The sequence below is a fragment of the Colias croceus genome, chromosome 2 (genome assembly GCF_905220415.1).
Source record: "Colias croceus chromosome 2, ilColCroc2.1".
Classification (NCBI taxonomy): domain Eukaryota; kingdom Metazoa; phylum Arthropoda; class Insecta; order Lepidoptera; family Pieridae; genus Colias; species Colias croceus.
Genome location: NC_059538.1, coordinates 3,199,920 through 3,219,176, shown reverse-complemented (window position 1 = coordinate 3,219,176; position 19,257 = coordinate 3,199,920). Strand labels below are relative to the sequence as shown.

The following is a 19,257-nucleotide window of genomic DNA, read 5'->3' as shown; positions in this document are numbered from 1 at the left end:
ATACTTATTTGTAGCTTTGATACCTACTTTCGAATATATTTTTTTTGTTTCTGACAAGTATAAAATGTGACATCCCTAATCTTGTGACGTAAGGGATCCATGGATGGATGGGTTTGACCTTCACAAATTCTACGTAATCTTGAGGTGACTCCAACAGTATAAAAAATATGGAAACAATATACATAACAATCCACCTTTTGTTTACAAATATTACGCCTGACCGAATCTTAAATATAATATGCTTGGTCATTGAACCAAAAAGTTTGATAGTTAGTACGCATTTAGTTCTAATGGAGGAAAAATCACGTTTATAAAATGTTAAAATTATGTTTGCTGCTTAAATTGTCATGTATTTTTTAAGTTTATATTCACATACTAATAATAACCTTTCTTCTTCACGTTTTGGTTTAATTGTATAAGGTATGTATATGAAATACCCTATACAATTAAAACCCATTATTCTCAAAGTATTTTTTACTATATTCCAATCAACACGATTTCCTTTCATGGCTTAGTCAAAATCAGTATAAGTAATTAAAACATCAACTTTAAGGATACGTATACGTACGTACAACCTCGAATCCTGAATTAACTGCAGGGTAAGCGTTTGAACTACTTACACATTTTTATTTATTATTACCATAATAATAAAGAATCTAGATGACCTCAGTACATTTCCTCATTATTCTGACTGTACATAAGCCGGCCATACTGAATTCTAAGAAAAATACTGCTTTAGAATTTTTCCACGATCTCACAGCTACCATTATGAACATTATGATGCGCAATTATTGTTAGAAGAATTATTTTAGTGGTCTTCTAAGAAAGAATTGCTGGTACTAATGTATATAATTTATATCTGAAAGGTAATTTTATAAACACTACTAAACTGATTTATTATGTACCATTTCAATAATTATATTTTATAGTAAGTACCTACGTACACTAGAAATGCTCAAAGAATACTTTAGAAGATTCTTGAATGTATATACAAAAAATGAATGTATACAAAATACAGATAGCTATAGGGATTATACCTAGCACGTACAATATTACAAAACATTAATAGACAATGAAAGTGTAGTTCAAAACATCGGACAGAACAGATCAGATGTGCGGGCCAAAAATAAAAATAGAATCAGTCGCCATTGCGTTCCACCGGCTTTCACTAACCCACTGAGTATAACCTAAAAATTTAGTGCATTGGTGTTATTTTAACTTATCCTTGTCTATATAGTAATAAGTGCTGAAAGAAGCAGTAAATTCAAATAGTAACATGGACGGGGTAGACGAAGGATTCTTTAAAAAATTTCATGAGAGCATCAGCAACGCTCTGGACGACGTGACAAAAAATAATTTCGCAAATTTCGAAACAAACCCAAAACGCGTATCCTATTTATGTAGCTTGCCCGTTGTAAAATCTTTCAACCTTGCAGCTGAAGTGGAAAAGTGTAAGAATGGCGGAGTGTTCCCCGTAAAAAAGGATTTAGAGAAAGCACGACAACTGAAAAATGAAGGCAATAAAGCTGTACAAAAAGGCGATTGGGTTAAGGCCATGAGTTTGTACAGTGTTAGCATGTTGTATATGCCACAAAAGGAAAGTAAGTGTCAAATAGTATCAAATAGTTAAGTACATACCTACACATAGATTTATAGTAGATACCTACATACATAAACGATACCTAGAGATATCATTTTACGGTACAAAATTTAGTTTGTTATTCTGATAGAGGAGTTTATAGTTTATAGGCTTAAGGATATTGAGCATCAAAAAATTGTTAGACCTATTATTATACAAGCGATCGATCGAATTTTTACGAGTAATATAATAACCCCTGCTGGGCAAATATTCTCGCAGTTTTTATACAAATTACCTATCATTAATTTTATATTATGACAGCCGAAGAATTGTCCATTCTGTTCGCAAACCGATCGGCGGCACTCAATCATTTGGAACGATATGAAGAGTCCTTAGATGACATTAAGCGGTGTCTGGCTTTGGGCTATCCACGGCATCTACGGTACAAAGTGTACGAGCGAAGGGCTAGGTGCTTACTCGTTCTTAAAAGAAACCAAGAGAGCATTAAGGCTTTCCAGTAAGTATTATATTAATTGTTACGAAAAATCAAGTCAACATGTGCACAATGCTTCCACGAAAGTAAAATTATAAAATCATCTGTATTTCAGAGACACTATTCTAGCTCTTGATGAAGCTAACACACTAGACAAAGAAAAGCGATCAAAGCTGAGAACTGATGCGAAACTTATGCTAGAAGTACTGAATAAGGGTCTAGTCTTAGCTGGTAATCCCAAAGACCCTGAGCCGCTTAATAAAACGCCACCTAAACCAAAGCTTCCCGGAAAACACAATTCTAACTATCCTGCTGCATCTGACGCTATCCACATAGACTTTGATGAAGTAAGGGGAAGATATGCGACAGCAGCAAGAGACATTCAAGCTGGAGAAACTATTTTGGTCGAAAAACCACACAGCGGTGTTCTCTTGGGAGAATATTCTGCAACTCATTGCCAAAACTGTTTTATTAAGTAAGTAAACACAAAATATAGCCAAACTAACAGCTTATTAAAATGCTGACAATTAAAATTTCATAATTTTTCAGATGTCCTATACCTTTGGCTTGCCCAACGTGTTCAAATGTCGTCTTCTGTAGCGATAAGTGTAAAGAAACAGCATTGAAATCGTATCACAGTTACGAGTGTCCCATATTACCACTGCTATGGAAGTCTGGTTGTTCAGTGACTTGTCATATAGCTCTGCGCATGATAACTCAAAACAAGAAAGAATATTTCCAAGAAATAAGTAAAAACTTAGATGCGCCACCTTCGCTACCATATAAAACCAACGATTACAAAAATATCCTTAAATTAGTTTCCCATGAAGATAAACGGACAAAACAAGATTTCTTACACAGAAGTCAGATGGCGGTATTCCTGGTTAAGTTGCTCGAATTAAGCGGATACTTTGATAATAAACCCAGAGATAAACCCATTGAAATTGATGAAATAAAAACGATGGAAGTATCAAACAAGCACTTAGAAGACGTTGAATTATTTGGTGGATTATTATTGCAAAACCTTCAAGTACTGCAATTTAATGCTCATGAAGTGTTTGAGTTACAATGCCCGAAGCCAAGGCTTGAACAAAATATAATAAAACACAATGGAAATTCGGTCTTCCTTGCTGGCGCAGTGTTTCCTACGCTCGCTCTATTTAATCACTCCTGTGACCCTGGTGTTGTGAGGTAAGACTGTAATAGTATTAGAATGATCGTAATCGATTGCCTAGTTACCTAGGTAATTACAAACAGTAACCGTATTGAGTCATAATATTACACATTATTCATTTAAAATATTGTATTATTACAGGTAACGTAATATTCTAGGAAAAAATCGTCACAACCAAATATTATCGCCCTAAAAAATTATTAACAATATTCAGTTCTTATTTCCATTACTTTAGAAATTGTGATCGATTGCAGATACTTTTGCGGCCCATACATCGTCGTTCGAGCGGTGAAAAATATTAAAAAGGGAGAAGAAGTAGCCGAGAACTACGGGCCTATATTCACCACAATGCCCAAAGACAAGAGGCAAGCACAACTAAAGGATCAGTACTGGTTCGACTGCAAGTGCCTTCCCTGTGAACAAAACTGGCCACTTTATGAAAAGATGACTGAAAACTATATGAGATTCAAGTAATAAGAATATTTTTACTAATAACATATCTTTTCCTAAAACTAATTAACAATTTCCATAAAAGTACTCAAAAGTTCAGGCGTAAATCATGAAAATTAAACAAACATTTTTATCATTAAAACGTTTTGAGATTTCACGATTTGACCACTCAAAATTCCTAATTACCCATTTAAATTTAATAACTAAAAGACACTCTTCAAGAGAAAAAATTATCGTATTGTCACCGATCCTGATGTACAAAATTTTACAGTAGTTAAAAATCGGGTCTAAGGGAGTCATACAAACATACAGGTGAAGCTAATACAAGCGTGCTAAAAACAATAACTTTCAGGTGCGATTCAGACCAGCCGTGTTCCAACGTAATACCGGTGCCGCACGACTGCACTGAGTTCATGGTCAAGTGCGGTCTGTGCCAACAGTTTACGAACATTCTGAAGGGGCTGAAATCACTGCAGGCAAGTATATTCGAGTTCTTATTGAATTATAGTTGTTTATGGTAACGTTAGTAAAAAATGTTGAGGGTACGTTTAAAAAAATAATGACACATTTTAATCTTCAAAGATGATTGAATGAACTACATTAAAACATGTACGGTTTTAGGAAATCAATAAAACCTAGTATATCTGTGATTTAAACATTTCAGCTATGACTTTTTAAATGACCAAATTCGATCGCAACATATACCTATGTATCAAATTATAAGACAATGGTATAATAATATATTCACAGATATATAAGTATGTTATAAGAACTTGTTTACATTTTCGTTTCTTACGTGTTTATCCAAAACAATTAACTTCATGCTCTGCGCTTAGAACACTTTTACTGCCAATAATAGACGGAACATCCACAAAAAACTACTACAGAAAATAACAACACTAAGATTTTGATGTCTTTACGCAACAAGGAAACGTTGGATTACATTTCTCGAAAAAGAAACACGTTGGTATCTTTTTATTAACACTAATTTTCATAGAGCTAATTGGCAAAGTCACATAAGGATTTCAGATAATATAACATCGTGAAAAATACACGAAAATTGAAAAACAAATATTGGCGACTATGAGTTAATAAATTTGAAATGTTACAAGCACTTGTTCAAACATTTGCTTATAATAAATTTCCGCGACAATTTTTTGAACTATGTCGTGTTTTCGATATTAGACTAAGTTTGATTTAATAATAATAAAAGAGAACTTCGTAAAAAAATTTTTTATTCCTAGTTCATTAGTTAATGTTCAAATTTCATACAATCAAATGTCTACTTATGTACAAAATAACATATAAGCACTTTAAACCAAACGCCTTATTTGTAAAACTATTTTTAAAATAATTAAGTTATCATTAAACAAAGATACAAGAATAACTTAAAATCAATAATCTAATTTTAACATTCTATGTAGAAAAGTTTTAACAAGGCACACATATTATTTCATTACTCTATACGTAGGTATTTTTGACTTTTGACTAGCTTTTCACCCGCGGCATCGCCCGCGCAGTCAAAGAAAAACCCGCATAATTCCCGTTCCCGTGGGATTTCCGGGATTAAACCTATCCTATGTCCTTTCTCGGGTATCAAAATATCTCTACACCAAATTTCATGCAAATTGGTTCAGTAGTTAAAGCGTGATTGAGTAACAGACAGACAGACAGTTACTAATTACTTTCGCATTTATAATATTAGTATGGATGTATGCCAACATTATTTCTATCTGTTAAAGAACATCCTTTATAATTCCTTCCGACCGAGCACACGAGTGTAGTCGACAATCGTTTTTACCCCAAAATCATCATGCAAACATATTTATAGAAAAATAGACAAATCGGTCCAGCCATTCTCAAACGTTCCTTGACAAACACGTTCTCTTTTTGAGCACCGTACCACGACTGGAGGATTACCATAATATCTTCAGGCAGTTTTATTTTCAGTGTGGGAAATAGTAAAAACCTATATAATGCTGTCATTATCAATGTTTCCTTGTAAACACATATTCCTAATTGTAGTACATATGAGTCTTTTTTTGCATAGTTATAGATCTAATACAAATAAACACCATACACAATAGTATAGCAGAACAGTGTATCATTCCTATACAGTTCATCTGCATAGTCATCAGTCTCCGGATCCCAGATACATCTCTGACCGCACTTAACACCTGCACCTTTCATTTCAATTATCGTAGATTGTACCACTATTTTGTACCTGAAAATAATTAAAATTTAAGTGACATTCACAGTTGCTTAAACAATGTAATATACTAATTACAATGAAAGAAATATAGAAAAAATCCATGTTACTAATATTATAAACATAAAAGATTGTGAGGATATTGATCCTCATCAATTGAGATGGATGTATTTTTGTATGTTTGTGCCTTTTTCACAGGAAAATAACTGAACGGATTTTGATGGATTTCTTATTTTTTATTATCTTTTCAAACGCTTATATAGGAAAATTGACTAGAGGAAACCAATATTTAGCTTTTCTTTTACACATATTATATACTAATAAATTATGAAAATGCCCGACCTTTTCATATCAAGATCCTGTACACGCTGTCGTACCGCGTTCGCTATAACTTTAGCCCACCGAGGGGCTTGGTCGGCGCGATACTGCCGCCCCATCAGCTGCTCTTGCATCGTCGACATTATAATATCCCTAACGTTTTGTGCTTGAAACCTGTTGATCATACATATAAATTAATAATACTTCTGTTTTAAGCTATTAACTAGTAAAGAATCTATAGCTCATCACTTTTTAAGCAAAACAAGCTTTTTGCAATGGCCAAAGCGATTTTTTTTTCAATTGGCTGAAGAAAATAAAAAATACAGACTGTCTTTTTAAGCTATATATCTACGTGTAGTTATGAATGATTTACCAGGTTCATTATAAAAAAATATGTTGGGTGAATTTTGAATTATTGAAATTGCAAGATAAACAATAATAATATATGGAAAGAATGCTGAATTTAACCCTAAAATTAATTGGTATAGATACGATAATTCCCGTAAAAGATAGAGATTTCTAAGTACACTTACTTTTCACCAAGACCAGGTCTAACTTCATATTTGGGGGGAGCGAGTGGTTTTTGTGTTTCAATTGGACTGATAGCAGTTTCGCTCTCGGCGCCACCTGTATCTACTAGTTCTTCTTCTTCACCCACTGAAATTAAATAAAGTCATTAAATATTAAAATATTTAAAAAAATACAGTTGAATTATATATAATGAGAAAATGGCCTTATGTTTTTGAGCATAATTTGAACTATAAACAGAAATTTAAATATTGTATCCTCACCTTCTTCATCAGCCATATTGATTTATGGCCAAGTTAAACCCTTCACCTGAAAATCAAACAATAACATTTTTATTTTCATTTTCCAACAAATAAATTATTATAAATACATATATATATATAAATAAATTTGAATTCCAATATAACACAAAACTACTGCCTTACTTTTTGGAGATTTAATCTACTTGCATAAAGAACAGTGAATTTAATACTTGATTAAAAATTATGCTACATTTTTTGAACTAAAACAATTATCACCATAATATTTGAATAATTTCTTTCACAGGATACAGAGGTGATGTACAAGCTTGGCCGAGCTGCAATGGAAGAGGGAAAATACGGGCAAGCAATGAAAAAATTGGTAGAAGTGTTGAAACTGTATGACGCTACATTAGCACCCCCCTATCAGTCTTATTATGATTGTGTCCAAGATCTACGACGCTGCATGTTGTCACTTGGCAACTATAGTATTGTATAATAAGAACATTCTTAACAAATCTTTGTTTTTTTATAATAAATTGATGATTTAAGAGTTATTTGTGTTTTATTCATGTTTATAAGAAATATACAATACTATTCAATTTCAGAATTAAATATAGGGTTTGGTTTCAATATATGCCTCTTGATTGTGTGATTGTTATCTAAGTTTATGTAACCTATTATCTAGATCTACATTCTTCTTCTATACATATCATTGAACTCCTCCTAAACTGTGGGATCGATTTGAATGAATTTTTTTGTGTCTTGTAGTGTGTGTTATGGTTCCTAATCCAATATAATTATATTTATAGCTGGCACAATATTATTTTTGATTTTATTATTTATCTGTAACCATCATTAGGTCACTATCACTACATATTATAAAACAATGTTCTCCGCTACGTCTGTCTGTCTATTCGCGATAAACTGTTGAATAATTTAACTGATAAAATGATTTCACGCAGGCGAAGACGCTGGTCGAAGGTAAGTTTATGTCAGGTTCTTGAAACTTACAAGTAATCAATCAAACAACAGGAAGTACAACCAAAGTCCAAAACCGGTGATTGTATCGATGATCAAATGATAATGATTCAATTATTCAGATCAATTATTATATTTTTTAAATACCTAGCAAACGAAATCGAAAATAATCACGCCGGTTACTATAGAAACATAAATAAATTAATGTCATGATCATGATGTCAATAAAATGTCAAAAGAAGCAGTGAAGATGCGTTCGCCTTCACATTTTCTACCGAATTTAATTTAATGAAAAGTTATGTTTAATCTACATTGAACTCAATTATAAGACATTCATTTATCGTTGTTATCATTTTGTTTTATAGTTACATGTTTATTATTACTTTTTATTAACTCATCAAAGATTGCCTATAACAAAAGTCACATTTTTAATTATCTGTAAGTACAAGTCCATTCATAAAAACAGATAATACGAGAACGTACGTACAGCGTACGCGCGCGTACGGGATATTTTGATCAGTCTACTACCGAAATATTGACATGTGTTTCTTTTGTAATTTGTGAGTCGTAAACTAAAAAATCTAATTAAAAGCCTGAATTTACCAAATACCAGTGAAAATCTATGATAACGACACCATGGCTACTTACGACAACAAAGCTTGGCTTCTAAAAAATATAAGAGATGCGTTTATTGCCACGGACGACACCGGTTTATGTGAAATTGTGATGGCAGGGGAAGATTTTTCAAAAATATTTCAGACCAAAGCTATGGAAGAAAAAAAGCGCATCAAGGAAAAAGCAATAAGCAGGCCAAGTACAAGCAGAGGAAAAGAAAGTTTTACGGAAGAGGAGGAGGAAAAAGAAATTGCGACTCAGTTTGATCCCTATCCTGACATGGAAGATAGTGATGAGGATGCTATGTACGGGAGCTGGTTCCGTCACGAAGAGTTTGCAGGACACAGGCGGGTCCATCTATACTTAAAATAATATACAAGTTTATGACTACAGTCAAATAAGCACAAAAAAATACTAAACATCTTAAATTTTAATACAATTAATATTTGCTTATCAATTAACAGTACTATGATAACAGCACGTATATTAATAATTCTCTTTTTATTTCATTTAAATAGGCAAAGGTCAAACACATCACAGTGGCTGGACAAAAAAGAATTAGCTTTAAAAAGGGCAGCAAAAATAAAAGTTATAAAATGGGAAGGACCTTGCCCACAACTAACAGATGAACAGATTGCAGAAGCTTTTGAGAAAGTGGAAATAAAAAAGCTGGAAAAGAAACGGTCCTTGTTAACAGAACAATTAGAGAAATGTCCAGATTTTCCCCATCGTCAGTATCTGGAGTATGCAAAGTTCGATGGCACAGCACAACTGGGGTTACCCACTAAAGTCTTTAAGATCTTTATGACCATGTTACCAGAGAAACATCAGAATTACCCCGTTATTGTTTGTGTTATTGCCAGTGCTAAGATCAAAGACTTGATCGGTTTCACATGCTACAAGTACAGGTAGGTAGAATTAATTCTTATAATGTCAATATTGAAATGAATGTCTGCTATTATTTCTATAAGTTTAACCTATTAAAGAAAAGATTTTTATTGGTCATCATGATTATAGATTCTAGGATTATATTCACATTCCAATTAAAAAATATACATTTAAAGATTAGTAGCCTAATTTCTATAGAATAAGCCATCCCAATTGGTTTCGTGTCGAATCAAATGCCTACTGATTTATTTTAATCTCTTCCAGCATAGAACATCCAGAAATAACACTAGGATCTGTGCATGATTATGGCCTTTGCATAGCAGAAGACGATGGTGAAGTAGACTGGGCATTTCCCTGTCTTGATAACAATGAACCATGCTCAAAGTTCGGCTTTACTTGTCTTGGCCTTATTGATGTAAAAACCAAGGTAAAAGTGGACACACATCCCATACCGGACATAGAAATGGGACACGCATTTCACTGTTTTCCAAAAGCAGCTGTGTCTGGCCAGAGTAATGTGAACTCTTCTAGACAGCACACAGAGGGTAGCGATACTTCAGAAATTAATAAGGTCATCGATTCTGTTATGGAAGGTGAGTTTACTTAAGAACCTGTAATGTAAAATTAAATTTGTTCATATTGAATAAATGATTCTCTTAAATTTGAAACATTATTTACGACAACAAATATATCCTCAAACTATAAATGATCTTCTCTTCAATAGTATTTAAAAAAATATTTTAACATTGTTAATTCTGATTTTGCACATAGATGCATAGTTTAATAAAATTAAAAAAGTACCTAAGAGTTAAATTTCCATCCACAAACAAAAGAATTTATTTCAATATTATTTTCTAACACATTTTAAACATAGTATCTAACACTGGTTTTAATTACAATACTATAATATGCATTTATTTTTATTTCATCGTCGCCATAGGTAACAAAGGCTTTGGCTTGCAGTCGGGCACCCCTATAACAGACGCACCTCAGGATAAATTATACAGGGTTCAACTTTTACACAAGATGAGGACTAGCACGCCAGTTCAGCTCGGCATCACATTGGATCAGATTGAAGTGGTCCCATTAGTTACACAAAAACATGCATTTTGGGTAAGAACGAATATAGCAATAAAATTTAAAATACTTTTACAATGTATTGGAACAGGAGGCGAAAAAATTTAATTAGAATATAATAATGTAATGTTTCAGTTTTATTCAAGTCTAAGAGAGAGTTGAATTTATAATTTACACATATTCGTTAGTAATAAAAAAGGCAATCTGAATGTTTATTGTATGAGAAAATAAGTATAATAACCTGTATCTTTTCAAGCAAGCACTAATAAGATTTGAACAATTTTTCACAATCTACATTACATACCTAACTTGTAATTTTTTTGTTCTTAACATACTATTTTTTTTTTTTGTTACAGTCTCGACCAAAATATTTCTTACACAGTATGAACTCGGTAGCGTGGTGTCAGATATTAGAAGCTAAAAGCAACAAGACTGCATTTCGTATTTTATACTCGCCTAGTCATGATACTGCTTTCAACGATCGCTACAGTGCAGGTATGTTATATTCAATATTTATATTTATGGTATACCTTTCGAGTTTGTGTACTAAAATATATGAAAGTTTTATTTTTCAACAATATAATATAATTAATATCAACCGTTTTAATTTCCAGGCAACACCAGTGCATTTCAACCAACAACAGTGTACAAGAAACACGACTTCGAATGCGATCACGACACTGCGAAGAAAATCGTGGACAAAGTGAACACAATATTAGACTTAAGGAACAGTCCTTGCCGACGCGAATACAAAAACGCCAAAGAGAAAAAGCTCCAAACGCGACGGAGTTTCTACACAAAGCAACTAAGTTGAGTCCAATTCCTTTATATTATGTACATAGACCGAAAGTTCCTTTACACTCACAATTCTTTGTCGACTGAATTATTTAAAGTTTGCCAGTTAAAGAACACTCACATTGTTAATTGGAATAGACGGTAGGTCTTGAAGGTAAAGCTTAGAGTTATAATGTGTGTACATTGATAAGGGTTTATTGAAAAACTTTTACATGGAGGTAGACAGAAGTTGGGGCTTATTGATTTACACACATTGTAAATGGAATTTTGATGAGTTTACTATTGTTTCTCATTCAAAGTTATGACTAGTCATAAGTACTTTGAGTATTATAAATTATAATTTTTGTTCGCATAACTATGAACAACCGTAGATATATTCATATCATGTTATACAGCTGCCAGATGGAAATAGTACTGCCATAAGTGTTTGTGTGTGTTGAAATACCCGTCCCTTGCAAAACTTTTTTTATTTATAAAGTAAGGTACAAGTGAACGCGAATTAATGAGTACTTAGACTGAGATTTATAGTACTACATATGAATTATATCTTTATGTTCCTATGCCATTTATTATTTTTAAATGAAAACATTCTCTTTATGTACCTACTAAAAGCATAAAAATAATGTCGCACATAATTTGTGTAAATATTAATGGTCCATGTTGGTGCCTCGATTATTAGACACAATTTGTAACAAGCCTTACGCCACAAAGCCTCAATGTTTGATATCGAAATAATTGGTAATACTGACTATTTGAATGAAGAAGTTAATGTGTGATTATTTATTCAAATTACTTAAAATATTTTTCTTTGTTTTTGTGAAGCAAATGTATAAAAATTACTATATAAATATACTACTGATATACCTATGTATGAAATTATGTATTATTATCTGTGTCGACATTTTTTTTAAACATTGTATCTGCTTAGATATAGATAAAATGTATATTTTCGTTTAAAGATTGTTTTATTATTTACAATGAAATTTTATTAATGATTTTATTATATAATATGGAGTAATTATTTAATCACACATTAAAAAATAATTATGTCAATGTAAATATGAATGCAAGGGTAAATGCTGTTTTTAAATGAATGCATTTTTATAGTTTTGTATTAATGAAAATAGCTGTTAATGCACGTTGTTTAATAATTCACATTATTTTGTTTATACCTACTGATACAAACCTATACAGCAAAAAAAGAAAAACTTGATATGTATTTATAAGTATAAATGATAAAAATAATATTGAAATGATTTGAATATATTCCATTTCTTAAACAGTATTTAAGCAATGTGCATTGAAGCTATAATTGATCGGGTGTAAATGTATTTATGTAAAGGATTTCTTCTTTAAGTTTAATATTTTTAAGTTGTTGTAACTTATTTTAACTATTAGTGATTTTATGAACAAAGTTCATACTTCTATGCATTTTTTAATGTTCAAATGTCCAACTAAATGACGTTAACATCATGAGCCGTTTATCCATGGTTGATCGTAAATAACTATTGGCATATACATAAATAAAATACGTACTCTATTTTACCGTTAACCAATTACTCTGAAATAATCTCAATTCTTACATAGCAACTATCTATTTGAATGAAATAATATATTATGAACTACTGATTTGTTTCTATGAATTTTTATTTTGTCATTTTATTAATAATAATAATTATTGTTTTTGTAAATGAATGAAATTGTGAGTATCTCAATAAAATGTTATCAATTAAATGAAAACGATTGCTATCATTATTTATCTCTTTGATCTGATTTAACAACGAAATTTGGACCTTGCTACTCGGGAATTGTGAAGTCTATCATTAAAACAAGAAATTATAAAACCTTACAGTACTCCAAAATTAATAATGTGCATGCAAATCTTCGCTAATTGTCGTAATTACAAAATGTATTTCATTTGACTAAACAAATTTTACTAAATTATGCATGAAGAAAATGCATTTAACCACTCTATATACATATCGTCTTCGGAGGCTCCGGGAATATGACAGTTGCCGAACTGTGACGAAGATTTCTATGCACATTATCACTTTTGGAGTACTGTACATCCTTACATTTAAATTTTTAGGCTAATAGTAAAACACATCAAATTAAAAATAATGTTAGTTTATTTATATGTTAAGATCTATTTACACCTTATTTTGTACATTAAATTATTTACATTCACTCCTCCATTAATTTGAACACAAAGTTACTTCATATGGCAATAATAATCCTTGCTTTTGTAAGATTTTGCTTCTATAGTGTAACACAAAATATATTTATTTACAACCACACAAAACAAACAGTTTATCTTTAATTGTTAATTTAAATATACAATTACAATAAGCTTATTTCCCTTTCTACAATATCTATATGTATTGAAGACATGATAATATCTTAAAGTTTAGTATACATGTATATGTTCAGGAATTGATTACTCTAGCACTATGAATTTTACAGCATCAATTTCATACATAAATAGTGCTACAATGATGCACACACACTCACTATACAGAGTCAATAGTACTATTATCCAGAATATAATCTGTTATTTGTTTTACTTTGTCTTCACAAGTCCGCAATACAACATCATCCAGTTCTAATGCTCTTCTGTATAATGCTTGAGTTAGTTTGACTGATTTCTGCAACTTTTGCTGGCTCTCCACTAGTTTTGATATATTTACTTTGGCTTTTAGAAATTCCATATCCTCACTGTTTAATACTGAGTAATTTAACCTTGCTCTGCTCGAGCCTTTTGCTGCTATTTGATATTGTCTGAAAATTAAATATTTATTAAAAAAATAATGCTTTTTAAATTATTTACATTATTTATTTACTACTAGCTTCCGCCCGCGACTCCGTCCGCGCGGATGTCGGTCTTCGCGTGGATGGTTTATTTCTCCATTTTGAGTAACTCTGACAATGACATCTTATAAATATCTATCTGACCCAAATACGGCTAGGCCTATAATAATACGCAACGTGTGTTCGCGGTTCTACAGAACAACGTCTATGGATAACTGAAAAATTAAGATTAATTTTTTTCTACGTATTTTTCCAGGATAAAAAGTATCCTATTTTACGCCCAGGATAATAAGGTATAATTATACCAAGTTTCATCGAAATCGAACCGGTAGTTTTCACGTGATGTCTTCACATACAGACAGACAGACAGACAGACAAAAATTTTTTTAATCACATATTTGGGTTTGGTATCAATCCAGTAACACCCCCTGCTATTTATTTTTTCAATATTTTCAATGTACAGAATTGACCCTTCTACAGATTTATTATATGTATAGATTATGGAGATAGTAGTGATGTTGATAATTTAATATCATTTAATGCAGTACTTACAGTCTAAGATCATGATATTCATTCCTCCTGCGGTTTACCTCTTTTTGCCATTGTTCTTTTTCTCCCTTTAAGAGTTCATAATATCTGTAAGTAGAAGTAAATTTAAATCACTCAAAACTTGAGGAGGATTAAAATCCGGTAAGATCATAACGCTGGATTGCGAGAATATCGACGTAATTCAAAATTCTGTCAAATTGAATTCCTGTATGCCAAACAATCATAAATCTTAGATATTTTAACGTGAACAGAGACGCAACGCTAATTTTGCTCCACTGTTCATTAGAAAGAGAAAGCGTCATTATTCATATGAGACAAAACACTCGAAGCGTAATCACAAATAACGGCTCAACTCAGTTGCGCCTATGACAACAGAGTGAACGCACGGTCGATTCTCGAAAATACCGACGTATTTACAGTTGGGTTGCAATAACTGTTGAATTTTTTTCAAGAATAGTGACATATTTAGAGATTCGTCGTTGTTTCGGATAAAAGTAAGTATTTTTTTATGTCTTATTTCTATTTACGCCTGTATTCTTGAATAAATATGAGTGATTGCTTATGATATTGTATTTTAATTTTGTCATAAATAAGAAACGTAATTATTTTTGAAAAATATGGGCATGGTTTTGCTTCTTATTACGAAATGCGTCTGTGTTCAAGGAATTTTTGGGATACAAATATTGAGTTAATTTTTTACATAATATTCATTGATAATTAATTATTTACGTTTAATTATTTCTTTTAGATAATTATCTTTATTAGAGCGGTTCAAGATGGCAGAAAGAATGTTATTCTTGGAAAAGTTGAAAGAAGCGGCCAGTATAAATAAAAAAAATGAGTATCAACATGATTTAACGAATAGTGAACAAGAAGGTCAGCCTACAATTTTCATATTTTGCAGTTTGTCTCAATTTTATTTATTCTTTCAACTATTTAATATATTTTAGGTACCAATAAACATAAAAACAGTATGCCGTTAAATTCAAGAAGTTGCAAAGAAAATATCGAAAATGATATGAATTTTAATAACAAATCAGGTAAGCAAAATAAAATAGGTATTTGAATTCAATCAGTCGAATGATTTTTTTCGATATCATTTTTATTCCGGTGTGTTGTTCGTCCTGTTGCAAATAGCTTGCACTCACGATAGTGGTTCGATTCCCGAACAAAAAAGTGAGTGTTCCTATTTACATGATAGCTTGTTCCTCTTAAAGAAACCCGTGAAATGCATACGATTAACTGTTGCTTTTATTATTTATTCTGTAAATAAATAATTTTTTATTTAATTTCAGGTAATAATTCTGAAGAAAATAAATTGATTTTGCGACAAAGATCACCATCCATATCGTCCATATCATCATCCTCCTCTTCTAGCTCATCTTCTTCGTCTTCTAGCTCATCTTTCTCGTCTTCTAGCTCATCTTCCTCCAGCAAAAGAGAAACAGAAAAATGTAATAAACAAGCTAATAATATGATAAGTTTGAATGAAAAAGAACTCCACGGCCATAGCCTAGAAAATAAAACTAAAGAAAATAAGGTAAGTATAGAGTCAGTAAATAATAATATGAAAGATGAGACTGCAGTAGAAAGTAATTTACAAATGGAAAGTGAACTAAAAGCTATTGAAATGACCAATATAAATGCTGAAAGTGAAGAAGGAACGGAAGAAAGAGATTTTTCATCGGATGATAGTATCGCAGATCCTAATTATCACATTGAAAATAATGATTTATCGTCAGATTCGGATGAAACAGTAGAACAGACTGTAGAAGAAAATATTTCAAGTGAATCAAACCAAAATATTACACGTAAGAGGAAAATGCAGCCAGAACTTTGGAAAACGAATGTAGCAAAACGTCTACGAAATGCAGGGAAAGAATATGTAGGAAAAAATAATAAAGTTGTACGAGAGAGACGATTAGGACCTGGATGTACAGAAAAATGCAAGTTAAAGTGTAACACAAAGTTTGATGATGAGACTCGACGCCACATTTTTGACGCATATTATAAATTACCTGATTTGCAAAGTAAAAGAACTTTTGTAGCATTTAATATGTCCTCTATTGTCCCGACGTATCAATATAAAAAAGGAACACGTCGAAATAATAACGCATTTTATTTGAAAGACAAAGATGGCGAAAAAATTCGAGTTTGTAAGAGTTTTTTTATGTCTACGCTGGATGTATCTGATAGATTTATTCGAACAGTTACCGAAAAATCAAGAAGTGACATTTCAGGTATTATAGTGGAGGATCTGCGAGGGAAACATGGCAATCACAGTCGCGTAGATAATAATATTAAAGATAGTTTGAGAAATTTCATTAAGGCGATACCAAAAATAGAAAGCCATTATTGTCGAGCAGATACGCGAAAAGAATATATTGATGGAAGTAAAACTATAGCAGAAATTTATAGAGATTATGTGAAACAGTGTGAAGAAAAAAGAGAGAAAAGTGCTAATTATATCATGTTTAATAGAATATTTAATGGAGAATTTAATATAGCATTTTACCAACCTAAGAAAGACCAGTGCGAGGATTGTGTTGCCTACAATAACGCAACTGGAGAAGATAAAAATCGACTGAAGTCTAAATATGAGAACCATCTAAAAGAAAAAGAGCTTTCAAGAATAGAGAAGGCTAAGGACAAGAAAGAAGCAGAAGATAAAGAATCAACAATTGTAGCAGTTTATGACTTACAGGCTGTGATGCCATGTCCCAGGGGAGATGTGTCTAATTTTTACTATGTTTCAAAAGTGAATACCTTAAACTTCACGATCTATGAGATGAAAAACAAAAATGCGTTCTGCTACGTGTGGCATGAAGGAGAAGCAAATAGAGGAGCTATAGAAATAGGGACCTGTGTTTTAGAATATTTAAAAAGTCTTGGCAGAGATCTAACAACTGAAGTCAAACTAGATATAATTTTTTATTCGGATAACTGCTGCGGACAGCAGAAGAATAAATTTATTATTAGTATGTACATGTACGCTGTTTCTACTTTTGCTCATATTAATAGTATCACGCATAAATTTCTGATAAAAGGGCACACACAAAACGAAGGTGACAGTGTGCATTCTGTCATTGAAAGAAGCATCAAAAAAACTTTAAAATCAGGCCCTATCTATACACCGGATCAGTACGTTTCAATTATTCGCACTGCAAAAAAGAAAGGATCTCCTTACAAAGTGATAGAAATGGATCATAGAAGCTTTTACGAATTGAAGTCCTTAGCTTCTGACGTGGGTAGAAATTTTAATAAAAATACTGATAATGAGAGTGTGAAAATGACAGATATAAAGATTTTAAAAGTAGATGCTGACCACAAAGGATTCTTTTTCTATAAAACATCATACGGTGAAAATGAGTTTAAATGTGTGAAAGTTTCTAGCCGTGCATCAAAATCTTTGGACGAAAATTACAGATTGCAATCTGCTTATAAAAAAAGGAACGGAATATCGGAAAATAAGAAGAGAGGACTAGTAGATTTAGTTAACAAAAATATAATTCCAAACTATTATCGACAATTTTACAAGGGGTTGTAAAATAAATGATTTATTTTACTTACATATTTTATGTTATTTTATGTTAAAAAAACTATTTTTATTTGCTATTATGCGTATAAGTACAAAAGTTTTAAACACTGTTGTAAGTTTTAATTTTGTATTTTTAAGAGGCTTTTAAGCTAAATAAATGACATAAGTTGATTTTTATAATTTGGAGTCTCATGAATAAAGACTGATGTCTGAAACCCCCATATGTATGATGTTTTTTTTAATAATTTTAATAAAATTTCTAATTTTTGTTAATGCTTTTTAATACTACGATAAATTTTCCTTTAATCAGTAAAGTCAATCCCTTAATAAACCATTTACATTTTGAGGTATGCACTAAAATATTTACAAAGAAATTAAAAAATGCTTTTTTCTAAAATCAATAATTTTTAGTTCCGTCGCTATTCTCGCAAACCAGCGATAAAATAAATTGCCATTACCTTTCAAGTTCTTGATTACATTTATTTCCCTCTTCTAGGTCGTTTTTGGCCTCATCCTGTACATTTTCTGATAAGGGTTGGGACACTAAAAATGTTAAATAGATTATATTAATTCTTTAGATTGATTTTGTATTATTAATTGGACGTTTATCTGAAAATTAAATTACGTTTAGTAAGAGACGCACCTATAGAGTCGCGCCTTTCGAAGAATGTGGAACGACGCCGCGGTGGCGGTGATTTTAATATTCTTTGAGGATCGTTATCAATGTCGGAAGTCTCCATTATTTCTGTTTTCTTATATTATCACTAGTTTTAAAAGTAAAATAATTTTTATGTTCAATTTCAATTCAAAACAAACTGACACTTTCAAACGGACGCGTGACGGACGCAGGCGCCACATTTGACAACATCACAGATAACTACATATTAGTCAGAGACAACATGAACAAATTATCACAGATTGAAAATGTATATCCCACCAAAAACATTTTCATGTAAAATGTTGCCAAGACGAGCCCATATGACTCGCACTGTCAAAAAGTTATCAGATCTCATGTA

The 19,257-nt window shown here is 31.7% G+C and overlaps 4 protein-coding genes across 7 annotated transcripts; 2 read left to right on the top strand and 2 right to left on the bottom strand.

Annotated features, from left to right (window-relative positions):
- Window positions 1–1,084: 1,084 nt before the first annotated feature.
- LOC123703301 (SET and MYND domain-containing protein 4) lies at window positions 1,085–7,547 on the top strand. The gene is made up of 7 exons (XM_045651254.1): window positions 1,085–1,601; window positions 1,901–2,096; window positions 2,188–2,547; window positions 2,622–3,263; window positions 3,501–3,716; window positions 4,049–4,172; window positions 7,298–7,547. Exons 1-7 carry the CDS (start codon window positions 1,277–1,279, stop codon window positions 7,487–7,489), a joined length of 2,055 nt encoding a protein of 684 aa, XP_045507210.1. The 5' UTR covers window positions 1,085–1,276; the 3' UTR covers window positions 7,490–7,547.
- LOC123703305 (dynein light chain Tctex-type protein 2B-like) lies at window positions 5,401–8,154 on the bottom strand. 3 transcript variants are annotated; one of them, XM_045651261.1, is made up of 5 exons: window positions 8,005–8,154; window positions 7,015–7,060; window positions 6,757–6,880; window positions 6,248–6,397; window positions 5,401–5,920 (listed from the first exon to the last, which is right to left on the bottom strand). In XM_045651261.1, exons 2-5 carry the CDS (start codon window positions 7,028–7,030, stop codon window positions 5,755–5,757), a joined length of 456 nt encoding a protein of 151 aa, XP_045507217.1. In that variant the 5' UTR covers window positions 7,031–7,060; window positions 8,005–8,154; the 3' UTR covers window positions 5,401–5,754. The 3 variants fall into 3 exon arrangements, with proteins under 3 accessions (XP_045507217.1, XP_045507224.1, XP_045507233.1); XM_045651268.1 differs by having other exon boundaries at window positions 8,036–8,150; XM_045651277.1 differs by having other exon boundaries at window positions 8,119–8,137.
- A 318-nt stretch (window positions 8,155–8,472) lies between these two features.
- LOC123703762 (stress-activated map kinase-interacting protein 1) lies at window positions 8,473–12,220 on the top strand. Its single transcript, XM_045651891.1, has 6 exons — window positions 8,473–8,933; window positions 9,105–9,494; window positions 9,739–10,067; window positions 10,415–10,587; window positions 10,908–11,046; window positions 11,166–12,220. Exons 1-6 carry the CDS (start codon window positions 8,608–8,610, stop codon window positions 11,363–11,365), a joined length of 1,557 nt encoding a protein of 518 aa, XP_045507847.1. The 5' UTR covers window positions 8,473–8,607; the 3' UTR covers window positions 11,366–12,220.
- A 1,237-nt stretch (window positions 12,221–13,457) lies between these two features.
- LOC123705637 lies at window positions 13,458–19,083 on the bottom strand. 2 transcript variants are annotated; one of them, XM_045654529.1, is made up of 4 exons: window positions 18,867–19,083; window positions 18,700–18,784; window positions 14,707–14,790; window positions 13,458–14,124 (listed from the first exon to the last, which is right to left on the bottom strand). In XM_045654529.1, exons 1-4 carry the CDS (start codon window positions 18,979–18,981, stop codon window positions 13,857–13,859), a joined length of 552 nt encoding a protein of 183 aa, XP_045510485.1. In that variant the 5' UTR covers window positions 18,982–19,083; the 3' UTR covers window positions 13,458–13,856. The 2 variants fall into 2 exon arrangements, with proteins under 2 accessions (XP_045510485.1, XP_045510486.1); XM_045654530.1 differs by having other exon boundaries at window positions 18,885–19,083.
- Window positions 19,084–19,257: the final 174 nt, after the last annotated feature.

What these genes read in the sequence shown, in the direction of transcription:
- LOC123703301 (XM_045651254.1), top strand. Translation starts at nt 1,277, where the DNA reads ATGGACGGGGTAGACGAAGGATTCTTTAAAAAATTTCATGAGAGCATC. An exon ending in GAAAACTATATGAGATTCAA is followed by an intron (nt 3,717 to 4,048) that starts GTAATAAGAATA and finishes AATAACTTTCAG; the next exon opens with GTGCGATTCAGACCAGCCGT. An exon ending in AGGGGCTGAAATCACTGCAG is followed by an intron (nt 4,173 to 7,297) that starts GCAAGTATATTC and finishes TTTCTTTCACAG; the next exon opens with GATACAGAGGTGATGTACAA.
- LOC123703305 (XM_045651261.1), bottom strand. An exon ending in AGACCTGGTCTTGGTGAAAA is followed by an intron (nt 6,398 to 6,756) that starts GTAAGTGTACTT and finishes TATGATCAACAG; the next exon opens with GTTTCAAGCACAAAACGTTA. An exon ending in CAGGATCTTGATATGAAAAG is followed by an intron (nt 5,921 to 6,247) that starts GTCGGGCATTTT and finishes AATTATTTTCAG; the next exon opens with GTACAAAATAGTGGTACAAT.
- LOC123703762 (XM_045651891.1), top strand. Translation starts at nt 8,608, where the DNA reads ATGGCTACTTACGACAACAAAGCTTGGCTTCTAAAAAATATAAGAGAT. An exon ending in TTCACATGCTACAAGTACAG is followed by an intron (nt 9,495 to 9,738) that starts GTAGGTAGAATT and finishes AATCTCTTCCAG; the next exon opens with CATAGAACATCCAGAAATAA. An exon ending in CATCGATTCTGTTATGGAAG is followed by an intron (nt 10,068 to 10,414) that starts GTGAGTTTACTT and finishes TCGTCGCCATAG; the next exon opens with GTAACAAAGGCTTTGGCTTG.
- LOC123705637 (XM_045654529.1), bottom strand. Translation starts at nt 18,981, where the DNA reads ATGGAGACTTCCGACATTGATAACGATCCTCAAAGAATATTAAAATCA. An exon ending in AGGTGCGTCTCTTACTAAAC is followed by an intron (nt 18,785 to 18,866) that starts GTAATTTAATTT and finishes TAACATTTTTAG; the next exon opens with TGTCCCAACCCTTATCAGAA. An exon ending in GAATATCATGATCTTAGACT is followed by an intron (nt 14,125 to 14,706) that starts GTAAGTACTGCA and finishes TTTAATTTTCAG; the next exon opens with ACAATATCAAATAGCAGCAA.